The sequence below is a fragment of the Cydia fagiglandana genome, chromosome 4 (assembly GCF_963556715.1).
Source record: "Cydia fagiglandana chromosome 4, ilCydFagi1.1, whole genome shotgun sequence".
In the NCBI taxonomy this organism is placed as follows: Eukaryota; Metazoa; Arthropoda; class Insecta; order Lepidoptera; family Tortricidae; genus Cydia; species Cydia fagiglandana.
In genome coordinates this window covers 10,622,544-10,642,849 of record NC_085935.1, presented here as the reverse complement: position 1 = coordinate 10,642,849, position 20,306 = coordinate 10,622,544, and the positions used below count along the sequence as shown (strand labels likewise).

The 20,306-nt window shown below is 38.3% G+C and overlaps 4 protein-coding genes across 5 annotated transcripts; 2 read left to right on the top strand and 2 right to left on the bottom strand.

Annotated features, from left to right (window-relative positions):
* The first annotated feature begins 194 nt into the window (after nt 1-194).
* On the top strand, nt 195-1,872 carry LOC134663668 (transcription termination factor 3, mitochondrial). Its single transcript, XM_063520113.1, has 3 exons — nt 195-857; nt 975-1,189; nt 1,576-1,872. The coding sequence occupies exons 1-3, from the start codon at nt 343-345 to the stop codon at nt 1,851-1,853; spliced, it is 1,008 nt and encodes a 335-aa protein (XP_063376183.1). The 5' UTR covers nt 195-342; the 3' UTR covers nt 1,854-1,872.
* LOC134663667 (endoplasmic reticulum-Golgi intermediate compartment protein 3) lies at nt 1,819-8,711 on the bottom strand. The gene is made up of 8 exons (XM_063520112.1): nt 8,439-8,711; nt 8,206-8,364; nt 7,557-7,696; nt 7,064-7,137; nt 6,676-6,841; nt 6,237-6,426; nt 2,091-2,289; nt 1,819-1,999 (listed from the first exon to the last, which is right to left on the bottom strand). Exons 1-8 carry the CDS (start codon nt 8,530-8,532, stop codon nt 1,864-1,866), a joined length of 1,158 nt encoding a protein of 385 aa, XP_063376182.1. The 5' UTR covers nt 8,533-8,711; the 3' UTR covers nt 1,819-1,863.
* Nucleotides 5,012-5,597, top strand: LOC134663669 (reactive oxygen species modulator 1). Its single transcript, XM_063520114.1, has 2 exons — nt 5,012-5,255; nt 5,413-5,597. The coding sequence occupies exons 1-2, from the start codon at nt 5,122-5,124 to the stop codon at nt 5,519-5,521; spliced, it is 243 nt and encodes an 80-aa protein (XP_063376184.1). The 5' UTR covers nt 5,012-5,121; the 3' UTR covers nt 5,522-5,597.
* A 4,314-nt stretch (nt 8,712-13,025) lies between the features above and the next one.
* LOC134663665 (chitin deacetylase 1) lies at nt 13,026-19,949 on the bottom strand. Of its 2 annotated transcripts, none has more exons than XM_063520108.1 (5): nt 19,754-19,949; nt 18,322-18,457; nt 17,137-17,267; nt 15,345-15,494; nt 13,026-14,518 (listed from the first exon to the last, which is right to left on the bottom strand). In XM_063520108.1, exons 1-5 carry the CDS (start codon nt 19,803-19,805, stop codon nt 13,359-13,361), a joined length of 1,629 nt encoding a protein of 542 aa, XP_063376178.1. In that variant the 5' UTR covers nt 19,806-19,949; the 3' UTR covers nt 13,026-13,358. The 2 variants fall into 2 exon arrangements, with proteins under 2 accessions (XP_063376178.1, XP_063376180.1); XM_063520110.1 differs by lacking the exon at nt 17,137-17,267 and adding an exon at nt 16,857-16,969 and having other exon boundaries at nt 19,754-19,948.
* Between the last annotated feature and the right edge of the window lie 357 nt (nt 19,950-20,306).

Sequence of the window (20,306 nt, the reverse complement as noted above, 5' to 3'; positions counted from 1 at the left end):
TTGGACAATTTTGGTCAAATTTTGTTGGTAACAACTGTCTACACGGTCCGGGACCGGCCAAGGCCACGCGGTCTGGGGGCTTGTCGGCGACCGTGTAGCAAGCCTTGAAAGTTCGACAGCCGTGTAGTACTGCTTTAACACTATCACTACTGTCATATCCATGAAGTGTCAGTGTCAATTCCATTCATCATTAAATTTAATTCATAATAAATTAATAATAATCATAATTCATTCGTGTACCAATTTGCTGAGTGTTAAGATTTCGGGAGTGTTTTTATTTAATTAATAAAAAACTCATGTATTTAAGGGATCCTCAATAAGTGTTTTTTTCTAATCATCGAGATGTTCTCAAGAGTTGTTGAAAATGTGATGTTACATCGTTTTGCTTGTAAATGTGTTCAAATTAAGCATTTTAGCAGTTTAATACAAACAAGATATAAGGTGCCTAATGGCTGTGATACAGAACCAAGTGCTTTAGAAAAGGCGTCACAAGATTTGTCTGAAATTACTCCATACTATCCAAAGTCTTTTAACCTAGCCGGATATGTAAATAGTTCTGAAACATTGCAGAAATTGATTCAATTAAATGTCGATCTAAGCATAATTGAAAAAAAGCCTTACCACGCAGAAAAGCTTCTTAAATTAGACTTTGATAGAAACATCAAGGAACACCTTTTATTCCTTAAAGATTTTGTTGATTTTGAAGAGCTGGGCAGCTTTATTACGAAGAATTCACTTATTCTTAGTGAGCCTTTAGAAGACCTTAAAATAAGGATTAATTACTTACAATCCAAACGTTTTTCGGAGGATCAAATAAAGCAAATTATCACAAGAAACCCATTTTGGCTTATGTTCACGTAAGTACTGGAAAAAATATTAACTGTAGGTACATTTAAAATTATATTAACCTTATTATGAAGTTATTCAATATTTTTTAGAAAACATGAGTTAATTATTTTTATCTATTTTCACAGGACAACAAGAATAGACAGAAGATTAGGATTTTTTCAAGACAAATTTTTATTACATGGTAAGGAAGTGAGATTAGTGGCATCCAAGCAGCCGAAACTAATTACCTATAGTCTTCACAGTGTTAGGACTAATATGTTTGCTTTACAAGAGGAGATGGGTTTTGAACAACATGAACTCAAGCAGTTACTTTTAAAGAAACCAAGGCTTTATATGATCAGTAAGTATAAAAACTCTACCAAAATTTTGGCTTAAATATACCAATACTCTGAATATATTAAACTTAACTATTATTAGATCACTTGTCTTATCCATTAATTACACTTAGATTCTAGGCAGGCCGACTGGTTTTTTAAAAAGTCTAGTTAAAATTGTGGTAAAATCCAAATCCTTTGTAATTATATTTTTGAATTAAATAAATTTTCCATAGTTTTAGGAAGTATTGTGGTTCTATTAAAATGTTTGTTGAGCATTAGTGGATAAGAATTTAAAAGTATGATTTAAAATACCAATGAAAGAAGACTATTCAAAGTATTTTAAATTGAACATTTTAAGTATTTGTATGAATCTTACAAGTTAAACTTAACTTATTTATTATTGTTTCAGGTCAGAAGACACTTCTAGAAAGATTTAATTACATACACAACACAATGCAAATATCTCACCAAAGGATATTGGAAGAACCAGCGGTACTGTTAAGTAGGAACTTCAGAATCAAGCAGCGTCATCTATTCTTACAGAAACTTGGAAGAGCTCAGTATAACCCAAAAAAAGAAAACTATGTTCCAATAATAAAACTGGTTGAAGGTTCCGATACAGAGTTTTGTAAACAGTATGCAAAATGCAATGTTTTAGATTATAATTTATTTCTTAAAACATTATAATATAAATAGTTTAACCAGTTTTCCCGAGTAATATCTTGTTTTGAAATGCATTTACTGAATGATACAAAAGTGTATCAAATATTCCTGCCACAGTAAACACACCTCCAACTATAGCACAGATGTTAGTTGCAAAATGACCAATAGATCTGAAAAAAAAAAATGTTGATTACTTATTACATTAACTGTCATGAAAATAAAACTATTAAATATGCAAGAACAATCTGTTGCATTAATCACCTTTCTTTTTCTGTATATTTGACCATCAATGGTGACAGTTCATAAGTGAAAAATGCACCCGGCATTCCAGATTCTGAATGCACTTGACTAGACTTCTGGTGTCTAGTTACTGAAAACTGATTGGTGTACAAAACTGTACCATCTAATTTTACATATACTGTTGGAACAATTTTTATGTAATATTGGAACATCACTGCACCTGTAACAAAAACACACCATGAACTTGCATATATGCACGACATGCATGCAGACGGGACTGATCAAATCGGTCGATTTGATCAGAAATGAAATTGGCGTCAATCTCCAATTTAAGATTTATGGTGATATTAGAGCCCTCTAAATTGAAAAAATGCCACAACGAAAATACTGGCCTCATAAATTGGTATTTTTGCGTCCGCACCTCATTTTATCGTTCATTATCGGCGGTTGAATTCGAGCCAAATTGGCGTTTGCGTCCGCACGTCCTGATTCGATCGGGCAATTTAATCAGATTGGCGAAAAATTTACTAGTCTGGATATGCCTTACCATCTATGAATGAAACCGAAGAATGTGCGTATTATGCAGGCCACACACGTAACTATAAATCGTAGCGATTAAACTGTGCAGTCCGATTTGCGCAGTTTTATCTGCCGTGTATATGACATCACAAATCGTTGTCGATTATCGTAGATCGGTAGCAGTTGCAAATTATATTAGAAAAATCGTTGTCGATGCGTTTGCACAGTTTTATCGTTGCGTGTGGATGGCGATCGTTCATTTCGGCAGTATTTCACGTCGCTCGCTTGTGTGCGCACGTGGGTCATTATTCAATTAAGTACATAAATGAAAAACGTAATGAAAAAAATAAATATATATTTATAAACTATGCTTTGGCACATAAAAATTTGGAGCCCTTTCCTTTTGGAAAGTAAAGAAAGCGAATTAAACTAACATTTTACTACTATGATCTTGATAAATTAAATGAAGATTAGAATGAACATTTAACAGATCTTCTATTTATTATGGGTAATCAAATATACTGTTACTTAGTACAGTCATTATAGATTTTGACCCGTGAATAATTAGTTCTTGGATTTTTTTTTCGTAGGTCCCTCGGGGGGGTCACTGGGAGTGTAAATTCAAAAAGTAGGCTGAATCAGGCTCCTGCGTATATTCGAAAAATGGTTTTTTTCCAAAAAAACGGTTTATCTTCAATAACTCGGCCATTTTTGATTTTACAGTAAAACCGTAAGGACAAAAATTGTAGAAAATTTAATTCTCTACAAGTTAGTCCAGTCATTATATCCAAAAAACCGACCCTTCCCGTGAATAATCAGTTCTTGGATTTTTTTTCGTGCGTCCCTCGGGGGAATCACTGGGAGTGTAAATTCAAAAAGTAGATTGAATCAGGGTCCTGTGTATATTCGAAAAACGGTTTTTCTTGAATAACTCGGTCATTTTTGATTTTACTGTAAAACCGTGAGAACAAAAAATTTAGAAAATTTGATTCTCTACAAGTGTGTTTCCCTTCATTTATCCCGTAAAGCGTGGAACATAGGAGATAATGATAATATTTTGAATTTGTCGCGTTTTTCAGGTTTAATTTCTAAAATATCGATTTTGGGGGAAAAAATGTGGGAACCAAAATTGTTCAGAATTTGATTCTCTACAAGTTTAGTCCTCTTCATTTATGTCGTAAAGTTGAAAATAAACGAGATGTTGAAAATATTTTGGATTTGTCGCTTTTTTCAAATTTTATTTCCAAACTATCGACCCTAGAAGAAAAATTGTGAGGACCAAAGTTGTAGAGAATCAAATTTTCTAAAAATTTTGGCCTTACGGTTTTACTGTAAAATCAAAAATGACCCAGTTATTCAAGAAAAACCGGATTTCGAATATACACAGGACCCTGATTCAGTCTACTTTTTGAATTTACACTCCCAGTGATTCCCCCGAGGGACGTACGAAAAAAAAAATCCAAGAACTGATTATTCACGGGAAGGGACAGTTTTTTGGATATAATGACTGGACTAACTTGTAGAGAATCAAATTTCCTACAAGTTTTGTCCTTACGGTTTTACTGTAAAATCAAAAATGGCCGAGTTATTGAAGAAAAACCGTTTTTTTGGAAAAAAAAAACATTTTTCGAATATACGCAGGAGCCTGATTCAGCCTACTTTTTGAATTTACACTCCCAGTGACCCCCCCGAGGGACCTACGAAAAAAAAATCCAAGAACTAATTATTCACGGGTAGAGTCGGTTTTTTGGATATAATGACTGTACTAACTGTCTATCCTTCGGGGCACGGGCCCCGTGCCCTTATGGTAAAGACGGTACTGCATTTAGTGCCAGTGGCCTGATAGTAGGGTTCTCTGTTCGTAGTTGCTATTTTTTTTATGTACGGGATTTTTCATGTTTTCGCCTACGCTCATAGCGCGTAACATGCGCTGGCACTGAATGTGTTAATTTTATTTAATCGTATGGCTTTACCTACATTATACACATATAGAGAAATCATAAATCTAACTCCAGAGCAGTGGTGGGCAAACTTTCTTCATGAGGGGCCAAAACTTGAAGGAATTTCAGAGGCGGGCCAGATTTACAGCAAAAATGTATTTTTATTATATGGCTGGCCATATTATAAATTTTTTTAAATGACCGGCGGCGGTCTAGATATAACCCTTTCGCGGGCTGGACCTGTCCCACGGGCCTTACTTTGCCCACCACTGCTCCAGAGAGTTAACATGATGACATGACGTTTCTTGGATGAGCTTTGCGGAGAACTGACGATTGACTTCCATTGACTGCACAGTTTAATCGCTACGATTTATAGTTACGTGTGTAGCCAGCATTACCGTGCCAAACTATTTTTTTTAGTTGGCAACATAAATGTGGCACGTAAAAAAATCTAACTATCAACTGTCAGTCTGTTCTGTCATGGTTCTGTCACTTGTCTTGTCAAATGAATAAAAATCCATTAAAAAAAATAGATTATTTTAATTCTGAATAAAACTGATATTTGAAATTCCGGCGTACGAAACTCATTAACGATGCCTGCTGTACCCGGGGGCATGTATGGGCACCAAGGGCCTTCTTGTTTCGACAAAATGAAAATGGGTTTCATGATCGGATTTTGCGTTGGTATGGCTAGCGGTGGACTCTTTGGTGGCTTTACGGCATTAAGGTTAGAAGTTTATATTTACACAATTCTTCGTTTTACTTTTAACAATTTGCAGGTACAATCGATTTCTGAACATAAAAATGTTTAGTGTTTGTAGAATAGTCAGCTGCAATTGAAAATGGTATGTTTTGTATTCAGTATGATTATTTTACTCTTGTAGGTATGGTGCAAGAGGGCGAGAATTAGTGCACTCAGTGGGAAAAGTAATGCTGCAAGGAGGTGGAACTTTTGGGACATTTATGGCTATTGGAACTGGAATTCGCTGCTGATTTGGAGAATATCTTAGTGTATTCTGTAGTTACATAATTATTGTTATATATGTTTTAATACATAACTAGAATAAGACTTCTTTTTTATTGATTTCAACTCTTTGGATTTATAGATATATTAATCGTCACATAGAATTTTTTCTGGCAGAACCTTCTGATCTTATATTATCTATACTAAAGTATGGTAATTTGATGTTGAAATTAAATAAACACCAATATAAGCAATTTTATAATGTTACAGTTGCTTTAGTATGAGTGTTGATACTACATGCCTCTTAAGGATTAAAGGGAAAGAAGAGATAAATAATTGTTCTTCGGGTTATCAATAGTTAACATAAAAATAATCCAGCAATTGATTATTACAATATTTCTTGTAGTTGTAATACAATAAGTATCTGAGGGGTTTTGACACTAGCTAGTGTGTCAATTTACACTTGGCACCTATTATTTGGAGTCACTAGGTACAGTCAAGTGTAAAAATATGGGTGCATACAACTTACTCAAATATATGTCCCATAGCTCTAAGAAGTCTAAGAGCTATATAAAAATCATTTAGTTTCCTAGTATACATGCATCATATTCAATTATTCACATGACATGTTTGAACAGACACTGTTGTGGCCAGAAAACAGATAAATATTTGGAGCCTACTAGGTTAAAAGCTTTTTTATTGTTTAATCTCTGTGAATATAGTGATTATAATTTATATGCTTACCTTCCTTTGCCAAACCTATGACACCATCTAATGGGGCAGTATTAGCACTTTTAATATCTGTCCCAAAAGACAGATGTTGAATGATGTGGGTTGTATTGAACACGGAAGAAGAATATGGTTGTACATCATGGACATGGACGTGATTGATTGTGAAACTTTTTCCTGGAGCTATGTGAAAACTTCCACCAACCTAGAAAATCAAAGAAAAATATATAAAATTTGGTAGGTATTTCAGACAGACATAACATAAAGTATATTGACAGTAGTTGTGGGTGTGCATTTGATAAACACGCAAAGCTTGACGCAGATGGCGCTGCAATAATCTGTGGGTTTTTAATCTCATTGCAAAACATTTTTTTACACTGCTGCATTTTACCCATTTTATTTTATTTATTCTGTAGTATAGGTATAATTTACAGTGCTAAGATTGAGAACATACCCTGTTTACTTCCATGTAGCCATAGATTTGACACCCTTCTTTGAGAGCCATATTGGTTTTTTCAACAGATTCATCATCTTTACATTGCTCAATAGTAGATAAATCTGGCAAAGCCCATCTTCTTAACTTATATGCTTCTTTAACATCATCACAGGTGTTGCAGCATCTGCAAATCAAGTTTCAATAAGCAGAATAAGCTTGAGTTTGAAATGTTTAAAAACATTGTTTTCCAGAAAAGAAAATTTTTTTGGGGAAGTGGTTGCCCACTTTTGTCAATATTATTGGCATCTAATTTCATAAACTGTCTTTGGATAGAAGGAGATGACCTCAGACATGGTTGGTTATCGCATGTTTTGACCCAAGGTGAATGCCATAAATAGTTACTTACTGATTTTCCTTTAATGAAGCTCCATAGCAACTTCCACATGTGACTGTGGCCACTTCCGAGGAATTTTTCTTTACCTGGATAAAATATACAATACAATACACATACTATTTTATTGTACATCTTAATTAAAGAAAACAAACACAAGCAGAGGTAAACAACAGGCGGTCCTATTGCTACAAACATTACCCTTTTCATTGTTGCTGAATGTAGTTCTAGCACCCTTGTATGGGTTACTAGCATTTCAGATAATCCTAAAATTTATAATATAGCTGTGATACACAGGCTTTAGGCAAAAGGTAATACATAGATTGTCAATAAGGCACTATTGCAAAGAAATAGGCAAAAAAATATTAAAGACTTAATTATATAAAAGCCTAAAATTATTAATTTCATTAAAATGTATTCTTGTTTTGCTGTTATTCAGTTTATAGCTAATTTTCAAAATCATCACACCACTATCTAACCAGCACACAACACATTCAAAAACACATACAGCACTTGTGGAAGATATGAATTCTTCTTTTTGTGGCTCTTCAATGGGTGTTCCATTTAAATCCAGTCTTCTCTTGTGTATGTTGTGATCCATCTGCAGGTGTTGCTCACCAGAAGAATCCATTGCGTCCAGAACTAAATCTAAAATGTTTGTTTTAAAGATGTTAGCATCTCAAGTGTTGTAGCAGACTAAAGTAAATGTTAAATCTTAAGTTTCTGTTTTATTGATATTCAGTCATTGATTGCCCTCATAAGTAACACATCAGAATAACAAAAAAATTGCTTTGCTTACTTAAACATTATCTTGACCATACTGGGCTTCCCCAAATTGTAATTAATTATTAGAACACAAATTTGTCCCTGCCAGGCACAGATGGGAATAGGTATTTTTATATCAATCATTCCAATTTGTCCCGGCCTCATGTATGGCAGCAGCGACGTGGGCCCCGGACAAATGATAAAACACCACAAATTCCTTCGGTATGGGAAACTATTAGGATGACACCAAATGTGTTAATAGGGATAGGTCGTAGAGACAGGTTTTGGGTGTTTTATATGCTTATTGATTTACTCGTACATTGTGAGTAGGTTTTATGTTTTAAGGAACATGCATTTTTTATTTTAAAATAAATTTATCAATGTATACTTACAGCTGCATGAAATGGAGGGAACAACAATATCCAAGTTAATTCTCAACTTATGGCCTCTTGAAGTGTCTACGAACAGCTCTTCCGACACATTTGGCGACATATACGTGTGCAACTCGGACAGGAAGAGAAGAACCATTACAAGAGCGCCGGTAACAGTTACTACAAAGAAAAACCACGTCACTTAATCGAAGGTAAGTTAAAAATTAAATTTAATAAATTGTGTATACAATTACTTGCGGCTCCCGTTGCAGTTTTTACTCTGAAGTCTTCTAATGTTTTTGCGTAAGCATCAAGTTGTTTAAATCTATCAATTAGCGGTGTAGACATTTTAGATCTGATGTGTTATTTACGCCTGTGTCTCAACATATATTTTATTAACGATCAGCGATTACTTAATTTTATTATTGTGTTATAAGAGTCCTACAGTGTTTCTGATTAAATTATACATTGGAAAACAATAACTATTGATATTAGCTCCAAAAGTTAGTATCGCGAAACAGCGGAGTGGGTGACACTATCCGGCTGCCAACCAGAAACAATGACAACATTGACAACAATGAGTCAATGACAACATCAAATGACAACTAGATTTTTTAAAATCCTCGCTAAAGGCCAGTCCAGACGGGAACAATTTTTTGACAATCTGACTGATTAAATTGTATGATCAAATCAGGTAGAGTTAGACCGTAAAAGTCTGCAGCGATTTTCAATCAATCTTTGGGTAATATGGCTCCATCGATACTGTCGATGATTTCGCCAACGTCAAAGTGGATCCCACGTGGGATCGAATTAATATTATTTGTAATAAATAAACTTTAGCCAGTGTACGGTATAAAACTATCAAATTATGGCCTCTAGGGCTCTAGCCAGCCACGGTTAGAGGTAGAAATACCAAATGCTCGTAGAGCACGACGTTGTTCGGTATTAGGGTTATGAGCTCTTGTAAGGTGATAGCTGGACTTTACAAGGACCCTCGTGGGCTACCCGGCGTTGACGCCAGAATGGTGGTTAAACGCGTTTCATGATTAATTTTTCATTATCTGCACACTTCCACATTAATTTACTGCATAATACGCTATCAATATTACACTTTAAACAACATTAATGAGCAAAAACAAAGAAATGAATCACGAGGCGATGTTACCAATATGGCGGTCGACGAATAACCCCCTGCAGCGATTTTGATAGCCCACGCAGTGCAAGTGTCATTTTAAACGTCAAGCTTCTATGAAATGATGACGTGTAAATAACACTTCCACTGCGTGGGCTCTCAAATCTGCTGCAGACTTTTATTGGTGCGATTATAGTGCGGTCGCAAACGCTGATCTAATTCTAATTCGGCTCGCCGATTTCGACCACCGATTATGACTGATTAGCAAGATTAGCAATTTGTGATTTCGTTTGGGGGCATTTTATTAATTTATAGGGCTCAAATATCAGATTGCCGAAAAACTGTCCCATCTGGACTGGGCTTTATGGCCATAACACACTACTACACCGCACCAAGGTCACGGTGCGTCCACTCATAAGTGAGAGCGAGACAGAGATATATTATATTAAGCCCCCTCCAGACTATGCGCGTGAATCGCGGGCGAAGCCGCGAACGCGAGTGTGGAGTCGATTTCGCTGTCTGCGAACATCGACGCCACACTTGCGTTCGCGGCTTCGCGCCGCGATTCGCGCACGAGTGTGGAGGGGGCTTTATCCTAGTCTAATAGCCGTAACACACTACTGCACCGCACCGCGTAGTGTGTTACGGCTTTAACTCTGCACATATTATAGACACCGTCTATAGCCCCCTCCAGACTATGCGCGTGAATCGCGGGCGAAGCCGCGAACGCGAGTGTGGAGTCTAGTTCGCTGATATGCGAAATCGACTCCAGACTCGCGTTCGCGGCTTCGCGCCGCGATTCGCGCACGAGTGTGGAGCGGGCTTATGGTCAAGCCATTTCCGTCAGGAGAAAAAGCGCCAAATTCAAAAAATGTAAGTGCGATGGGTGTTGGTCCCATAGAAAATTTAAATTTCGCGCCTTTTATTTTATATTATAGGACAATTTAGTATAATAAAATATTTGATTGTGATTCTAGTATGAAGCGCCCTCCAGACTATGCGCGTGAATCGCGGGCGAAGCCGCGAACGCGAGTGTGGAGTCTAGCTCGCTGATATGCGAAATCGACTCCAGACTCGCGTTCGCGGCTTCGCGCCGCGATTCGCGCACGAGTGTGGAGCGGGCTTGACGTGATAATGGACAAACCCTTAGGCCAGTGGCGTAGCTAGAGGATATGGCGCCCGGGGCAGACACCAAATTTGCGCCCCCCCCCCCCCCCAAACGAAATGAACGTAAGGTGGCCACTGACAAGCCTTCCAACAGTCCAAATAGCGTGGCTGCAATCCAAAATCGGTCCGTGAATGTCAAAAACGTACAATGTTTAATATTAGGATGCCGTCCATTTGGATGAATCCATTGTAACGGCATGCATTTGGAAGGCTCGTCAGTGGCCTGCTTAACGAAACGAAAGGGTTATTTTTTGCTTTAATAAGTTTACTTTTAATGTAGACAAATACAGTGTAGGTACCTATGTTTTTTTAGTACATCGGTGGCCAACAAGCTTACGACCCACCTGATGGTAAGCGGTCACCGCATCCTATGGACGTCTACACTCCAGGGGTGTTACATGCGCGTTGCCGACCGTTTTAAAACTTATAAACTTCTTTTTTGGAGATCTCTATTCATAGGTACAGCGCGGCTTTGGACTGATTTGAAGGACCCAAGGTGGCATCCAGGTGCTCCTGTCCAAAGGTGACAGCAGTACTCAATATATGGGATCAGTCTACCCCAGAGTAAATTATGGCGGTGGCCTCCCTTTATTGAGCACACCGAGTTTTTTTTTATACGAGCGCACTGAGCGCAGCCTACCCAGCAAGGTGGCTACGAAATTATTGGATGTCACTGATGGAGATGTCAACACCGATCGAGGCTCCCAATTAGGGTTTGCACGACGGATCTGAAATGTATGAGAAAATCCGTGGATCCGGATCCAGATCCGGATAATTTCATACATTTCGGATCCGGATTGCAAAACTTACTCCCAATACTCCCTGACATGGGAAGGGTTGTGCCTTGAAAAATGAGGTTTTCTTAGCGGTAAACGCACAAATTTGAGTCATGGTGGGATTGAATCGGATTAAATTGTCCTGATCCCACACCGAAACTCTGGATAGAATGCACCGATACCTGACAGTTATTTCTACTATTATTTTATGGGGTCACTTCCCCATTGCTATTTCAGTTCAGTCCAGTTCAGTTATCAGTGCAAATACCACGAACAATTATTAGAAGGCAGAAAAGCAAAGCAAAGCTTCACCCCAGAATTTCTTAATAAAAGTTATAAGTCTCGAAAACTACGAAAAATCGGCTAACATCTGGTACATGGGGTATATTCTGATAACCCACAGCGAGGATTCTAAAAAAAAATTATGGGCGTCAAGGTTTGGACCAGCCTGTAGGTATACAGGGTGGCTAAAAAATAACTGCATTTTCGTTGCCAGGCAGGTTTTTGGATTATACTGAGCAACTTTTACTATTAGTCCAACCCCTAAGTCGCGAAAAAAAATTTGGCTGTTTCCTACATTTTGGCTGGTCCATTTTCTATGGGAGGGTAAACTTTTTTTTCGCGATTTCGGGGTTAGTCCCGTAGTAAAAGTTGCTCGGTCCCAAAACCCAAAACCTCCCTGGCAACGGGAATTTAGTTATTTTTTTAGCCATCCTTGTATAGTACTGTCGTCCGCATATCGATGAATGTCGTCGATAGACAACATGTCACAGATATGCAGCAGCTATTGAAGCAGCCGGCCTAGCCAAGGTTACAATCGCTATCGCTTCGACAACGAAAAGCATTATGTCTCTCTATCACTCTTCCTTATTAGTGTGACAGTGACAGTTGCGTTTCGATCGCTACAGAGCGTAAGCGATGACAAAAGTTTCCCTGCTGCCTTTTAGCAAGGCGGAGAGGTACAGGTCTTTTGCTCATTTTGGCGCCCCCCCTTGGACGGCGCCCGGGGCACGTGCCCCCTCCAACCCCCCCCCCTAGTTACGCCTCTGCCTTAGGCTCCATTCGCACTGCAGCTTTTTCAACGCGCGTTAAAAAAAGCGTTTGAATGACACAAATGGATAGCCATGTATGTATTCACACGACAGCGGCGGCGCTTTTTATCAAGCGTTGTTGGATTTTCGACTTTAAGCCTTGAGGGGCCACCGCCAAAACCGAAATCCTCAAATTGCGATCTTTCTCTTTTACTCCAATGAAGGCGTAATTAGAGTGACAGAGAAAAATGCCCGCAATTTGCGAACTTCGATTTTCGCGGTTATAGCCCGTTCGTTAAGCCCCCTCCAGACTATGCGCGTGAATCGCGGGCGAAGAGGCGAACGCGAGTGTGGAGTCGATTTTCGCAGACAGCGAAATCGACTCCTCACTCGCGTTCGCGGCTTCGCCCGCGATTCACGCGCATAGTCTGGAGGGGGCTTTAAATCGAATTTAGAGTGCGGATAGATTCAAGCGCTTTTTTAACGCGCGTTGAAAAAGCTGTCGTGCGAATGGGAGCTTACGCCATTTTAGGCTTTTATCATACCGGGCAACACAATGACAGTCTATCATCCCCTAATTTAAAGGGTTGGGGGTGCCATTTATTGATTACGCATACAAAATTCCGCCCCGCGCCTCTTTACTCCCTTAGTATAAATGCTCCATCTAGTTTATAGTTGAGGTGCTCTGTCATCTAACAAATAGGGAACAAGGGTAGGTAATCAAATGAACCGATGTCCAAATTTCCTTTCTTTATTTTTTATGTAGGTAATAAGTAAGCCTAATATTACATATATTAACGCCTATCCATCCTGGCTGAGAAAAGTGTAAGGCAGTGGTTTGACGTCAACTTAGTGCCCACGCAAAAGGCATTCCAAAATCGGATATGAAGTTATCAGTTCTATTCAAATTTATCTTGTGGGTCGGATGTTACAAGTTGAGAAATATAATAAACGATCATAATGTTATCGGCCTTTCACACATTCATAATAAACATGTAATTATTATTAACATTAGGTATTGAGTATTATTTACATTATGTGTACAGTCTTTTAATTTAATTTAAGAGATCACTTCTTAACATTGAAACCTTCTCCCGTAGGATCCAAAATCCACGGGTAGTTGTTCGGGCATTCCATGCAGGTGAACAGGCGCAGTGTCTCTCCTGGTAACTCTCTGGTAGTCAAGGGGCAGGCGTTGGGCAAAGAGCAGAAAGGCTGACCTTTCACATCGCACTTATCTTGCTTCCATTCTTGGAAGTCCCTGAGAGACGATAACTCTGTGGGATTTTGCATCCATTGAATGACTTGAATGAGTGAAGTAAAGTAGACGTCATTTTTCTCTAGCATTTCTTCAATGAACTTGATCAATTCGTCTCTGAATTCCTTTTTAGATTTAAGCCATGAGGCGTGGAAATGCAGACCTAGCGGGGCACGGTTGGTACTGTAGTGACGGTTGAAATTGTGTCGCAGAAGACGGGCGAATTGGTCACCGGTCTGTATGTTAGAGCAAGAATCGACTACGTGACAACCGGGAAGAGATTCGTCAAAGGTGGGGTCGTCTCTGCGGTCCAACTCGTTCATAACCATTTCCCAAACGGGGTGACTCCTAGATGGGCAGTTATGTGCGTTGCCGTTGCACTTGTGTGGCATGCGGAAATACAGTGTGTAGGGCCAGATTGGAACACGACCAAGAGGGGCAGTGATAGAAGCGTCATAAACGAAGTATTGGTCAGCCATCATTTCGAATTGCTTGTTGCCACCGACGCGGAGGTAAGGAGCACGAACCCCGATAATGGAAGCATCAGTGATGTTAGCGAAGCGCTCCACAATAAGACGTGCGCCAGCCATTTCAGCGAGCCAATCGTCGTAACTACCGCTTGTCCAGTATTGCGGGTCATCTTTGTGTGTAATCGAGAAAACGGAGATTTCGTGTCCCTTACGATGCAACTCTTGAACGGCGGCGTAGTTCGTGTACTTATGTGAGACGAAGAAAGTACCGCGTATTTGGCAGCCATTGGGGTTGTGGCGGTTCCCGTTGAATATTTGTTCGTACAAGTCAATGTTATCAACATTCACGGCTCCGTTGAAGGTAATGGTAATCATCTGAGGAACTTGATTGGGCTCGATTCCGCCAGGAATACGCGTTCCATCAGCTGAGCAGAAACAATCAGGCAGTGTACATTGATTCGGGTCACAGTCGGGAGCTCTGTTGGGATCTACGTCGACAGCTGTAATACAAACGGACAATAATGTTATTTGCTGTACTAACATCAATACATAAAACTGACCATTTAACAGAGCTTATCACGTCGTTGCCATAAGGCTAAGGTACCTATTCATATGGTAGTTATAACACCGTGTACCTAAATGATGGTATATGTTACTTATTTTCATATATACCTACCTATATCTATAAACATAATTATTCATTTTATCGTTTCGAATTACTGATATACAGGATGATTCAGGAGACGTGAGCAGGACTAACACTGCGCATTTCGTAAATTATAAGCAACTGCTTCGTATGAGTATTAGTGAGGTTAACGTTAATTTTCTAGTCGTGTTGAAAAAAAAAAGATATTAATTTATTTACGACATGCATGGTCACCCTAAAATTAGAATACAACTAGGTACCGATATTCTGTGTCAAATTGAATGAAATCCCTGTCATCACGGTCAGTTGACAGTTCATTTTCTTCGTAATCAATATGCTGTCATTACGGTTAAAGAGGTTTTATGTTTATTAATTATGTCTTGTAGGGTGACCATGATAGTAGAGAATTAAATTTGCCCTGACCAAAAAGTTAAAAAATAGGAAAAAGTGTGGTTGTTTTGCCTAAATACAACGGTGATCTATCAATTATCAGTTACTGAGTGTGCAGGATTAGTCCTGCTCACGTCTCATGAATCACCCTGTATATACCTACGAGTAATTGTTTGACGTCAACCATATTTGAAAATTAAGTTTAGTCAATTAACTGTAGGTAATGCTTGTTAAACTCTTGCTAAAAACTTGATGCAATCCTATAATTGACTAGTAAACTAGAAACTTACTGCAGGCGTTTTCGTCAGATTCGTCTTTGCAGTCGGGTTTCCCATTGCAGAACAATTCCTTTTCTATACAGTCTCCACTTCCACACGCCAATTTTCCTTCTGGGCAAATAGGCTCATCGGTTTTTAAGATTGGTAGAATTTTCCTCGGTTCTGAAAATCATAAATCAAAACTTAAATTTGAGTCAGGTAAATCTGGACGGCGTGTAAGGATCTTTTCATGTGATCTTTTCACGTGAGGTACGTAGTAGCGGTAGTAGGTACGTACGTATATTGTGCAAGTGTAAAATTATTCATGATAAATTGTATCTTCTGTGGTGCTCATAAAATTGTCGCTAATGTGTTTTAAGGATAACGTGGGATAAAGTAAGAAAGGGGTAGAAACTTGGCAAAGCATGAAAGTGACTATTGTTTAAAGGTGGGACGTACAGGTTCATTGTGAACAAGAAAAGAATAAGTGGGTGAGACATTTTAATGCTTAAGTATTTAAGTCACGAGGAATTTTATTAAGAGGGAAAAGTTGTATAAGATGATAATGGTAACAATGGTAAGATAAACTTGTAAGAAAGAAGGATGTTGAAAGAACCTCCTAGTAGGTGGTAGAGCTTTAGGTATACATATTTATACTACGAGTGCTTTCGAATATTTAATTTAAAAAATACATGGTAATTAAGTTGTCCGTTTATGAATAAAGTTGTCAAACATGAATCGAAAATACGTATCGAATAATTATCCATTTTGAAGTAACCACAATACCATAAGTAATAAAGATTGTATATTTCTTAAGATTGTTTTCTAGGTCAGTCTATTGTTTAATAAAATGGATATTATGTTTTATTCATAAAGGGACTCGGATAAAGTGATTGTTATGTACAACGAAGCTAGTATCTATTAATACTTCAAGCGTGTATAATACATATCAGTGCCAATAAGCTTAAATTAAGTTTAGTGTATCCCATCCATTGGTATTAAAAAGTTCAATGCGAAAACTAGAAAAAGTGGAATTAGGTTGGTAGTTTGGTTTGGTGAATCTAGGAAGAGTAATGAAGCTTAAAGCGTGGGGTTAGTGTCAGAGAAATTCTCGTGGGCGAGGTGTGGGAGAGTTGTGTTGCTGTGGTAAGGAGGCACACGCCTGTCGTGTGCGGGGGACTGTTGTGAAATCTACTGGCAAAGTGTTTCAAGTTAGTTTTTACTTATTTATTCGTTACTAATCTCTTCGATAGTGTAATTTTTTTATTATTATTTTTATAATTACAAGTTTATGCATCAACATTATCTCATAAGTATGAAACTGACGTAGACAATTTGATTAAGTGGGACTTTTCTTGAATCATCACGGTTTATAACAGTTAAGAACATTATGAGAAATGTTGACACGTCCATAGCGGGTCGGTCCGTCCGGGCCGGCCCTCCATCCGGGGCCTCATGCAGAACACCTAATCTACTGTGCAGCGCGGTCCTCTACCCAAGCCCGATTGCTCGCTATGCGCGAATAGCATCTGTTTCTGCACTTACTCTCGAGTTTGTCACAGTTGGTCACTTTACCCTTCCAGTCGCAGGTTTGTTTATCGAGATCAAAAGCCAGTCCGGATGGGCAAGTGATCTGTTTAAGACCTGACCTAGTGCACCTGCGTTGACAAGAAATTCGCGATTAAATTCAACAAAAATAGCTAGGAAGTGGAAATGCGGAAGGCTACCATGTCCGGTTACGATGCGTATAATCCGGAATTCAATCAACGGGACGGAAGCCTTTTAGCCCTCCGCAAGACCACTTCCTTCATTCGTCAGAACTTACTTTCTAATTTGTCACAATTCTTAACATGTGTTTTCCAATCACAGGTTTGGCGGTCGATATCGAAGGCGAGTCCCCCGGGGCAGCGCACTGAGGCGAGCCTGGTGACGCCGTTCTCGCCGCCCTGGTCGCACCTGTACACAGCGAGGCTCTCAGTCCTGGCACCTTGTGGTGGCACCCCCAACATATCAACTCTAGCGCACCGGTTTCGGCGGACACACCCGAGCTTAAGGTAAATATAATCAAAATCGAAACACTAGAGTTGAAACTATTGAGTGACCCCAAATAGCAGTCATTAAAATAATTAAATTATTACATGTAGGTATTAATATTGAAGGTACCTAAAAAATTTAATAAAATAAGAATATTCTTATACACTTCTTATATATATCGCTACCCTATACTTATATATAAATAAATAAAAAATGTTTACATATTTTCAGATTCTTCATAAGTATATATCCATAGATTGTTAGTTACAAAACACTTATAAAACTTCCTATTACATAAAAATACTACCTAAGTATATAATATACCTAATACCTAAGTATATGTATATATATATTTAAAGGTCTTTCTCACAAGAAACGTTTTTTATATATTTAGGTACGATGGAATGAGTTACTTTTAGTCACTTATTTGTGTGAGTCAGATACACGAACCAATTATATTCATGACACGATGGTGAGCGTTCCGTTCACAAGCCTGCTATATCAAGGTCTTGCATACTAAAAAGTGCACATAAATAAATCAATACAAGTCTACAAGCGGCAATAAAAATTCTAACAGGAATTCTAACTTTTGACTTAAAATTTGTGCGTGGGTGTTTCTTCCATAATTTCGTAATAAATACTTGCAATTTAATTAATGAGGCAAGTAGGGCTTAATAGCCGTAGTTAATACCTATCCACTGATGATTAAACGCCGGTTTGCTTAGATACCGGTCATAGAAACTCGTTTGGTTACATACTTGTTTTCTCTTCTATGTTTAGAGTTGAAAAACAAGTATCTGTGCAAATAATTAATTAGCTTTTAAGATTTATGACAGAACCTAATTAATAAAATATGTAGTAAGTTTGGCCACAGTGTGCTTCTTTGTTGAACAGCTTTACTGAAATGTTATTATTAAAGTTGACCGCCACGTCGTTTGACCTGTGGATACACGGTGATATATGGTGTCGGCCTCACCTGACGACGTCACGGCAGTCGCCCTCGACGGTGAGTCGGAAGTATTCGTCGGCGGGGCGGCCCTCGCACAGTTGTTCGGCGTTCACATCGTCGGAGGGGTTGTCTTCGTCCTGTCGCTTCACACGCTCGCCGCTAACTGCAACCAACACACATAAATAAATAAATAATAATAAATATTGGGGACATCTTACACAGATCAACCTAGCCCCAAACAAAGCAAAGCTTGTACTATGGGTGCTAGGCGAAGATATATATATATATACTTATATAGATAAATACATACTTATATACATAGAAAACTACCCATGACTCAGGAACAAATATTAGTGTTCATCACACAAATATATGCCCTTACTGGGATTCGAACCCAGGACCATCGGCTTCGCAGGCAGGGTCACTACCCACTAGGCCAGACCGGTCGTCAACACACAACATATGAGAAAAACTTTATATTCACGACTAACATCTCTCTAAAAATTATGCAGTTTCACTACTTATAATTTTAGCTGCTAATCTTATGTGTTGATGTGATGTTATATAGTTTTCCTGGTTCTTTAAGAAAGTTTAGATTTGCTGTGATTTATTTTTTGATACACATATAAGTGATCGCTAACGTACGATGGTAAAAAAAGTAATTAATTCTTTATTGGCTACTAAAATATCGTAAGTTAAGGCTGTTGGGTCTTTAACGCCTATTAGGTAACGCAGCTCAGCGCGCGATTACAACACCGCGAGTTAAGGAATGTAGGTACCGTTTCACTGCAGCGTTATGTTGTCGTTACGACTAGTTAAATTTAAACTTGTTCTGAAGGTACTGTTCCTTTGGTAATGCAGCCAGCGATGTGAAACGTAAGCATGATAATGAAAGTGGTTCTGTATCCGACGCTGAAGGAAACTCGGTACTTCACGAGCTATTTGTTAACAACCGTGAAATATTTAAGTAAGTCCAAGAATTGCAATTCCATTCCATAAATAAGTTGATGTGGTTGTTGAAAGTTGAATCGAAAAGAAATCGAGGTCAGCGCCAGTACCCGGCCACGTAGCGGGTGAAGTATTGAATATTGACGAACTTTAACTCTATTATAAACTTTTACAATGCAACAACTACTATACAATATCTATAAATTTGGTCACTGAGTTAATAGTTAAATATTAAACTAATTTAAGTTAAGTTGAAGCTAATTTTTTTTTTATAATAGATCCAGTTAGAAATAATTATATAAGTAAGTATGTCAGTTAACTAAACAGGAACAATACCTATACCCGGGAATGAAATTATTTAATCTCTATAAAGATATGTAATATTCAATTAAAAAAATCTGATACCTACAATAATAATTATGACAAAAGGTATATAAATTGTGTAATCACTAATCAATCATAAATTGTGCGAATTTTTTTGCATGAATATGTAAGGTAGGTAGGTACTCACCGAAGCAAGCAAGCAACAAAAGCCCGAGGCACAAGTACGCGTGTCGAGCCATGACGCTCGCCGAGGACTGGCGGCCGAGTCGCGCTGTTCGCTCAGGAAAGTGCAAGAGCTCTCCGCTGCCCCTCTTCACCTATTTATATAACCTTAGGCATGAGTCTCTATACTACAGGCTCGTAGGCGCAGGCCCGTCCTAGACGCACTGCTACTCCCGGTGATATACGCCCCTGCATCACATGCAAGCTTTAATAAGCACTCGGTGACGCTGTCGTGAACTAAACACCCAAACTCTAATGATTATTGATTATTATTTTTATTTAACATTTTTTTTAACTTATTAGAGACAATAATGGCTTTCAAATATACTATAATGTTCCTATATTGTTACCTAATTAGTCTAAAAGTATTGATTTTATAAGTAGGTAGCAAAAATGATTCATACGATTTCACAATGATTGCTTTCGATACACTCTCTAACTGTAGGTACGAAAATCAATTTGCAGCATTAGGTGTTTTATTTGTAAATGCTAATTAGGAATTTGATGTATCTACTCAT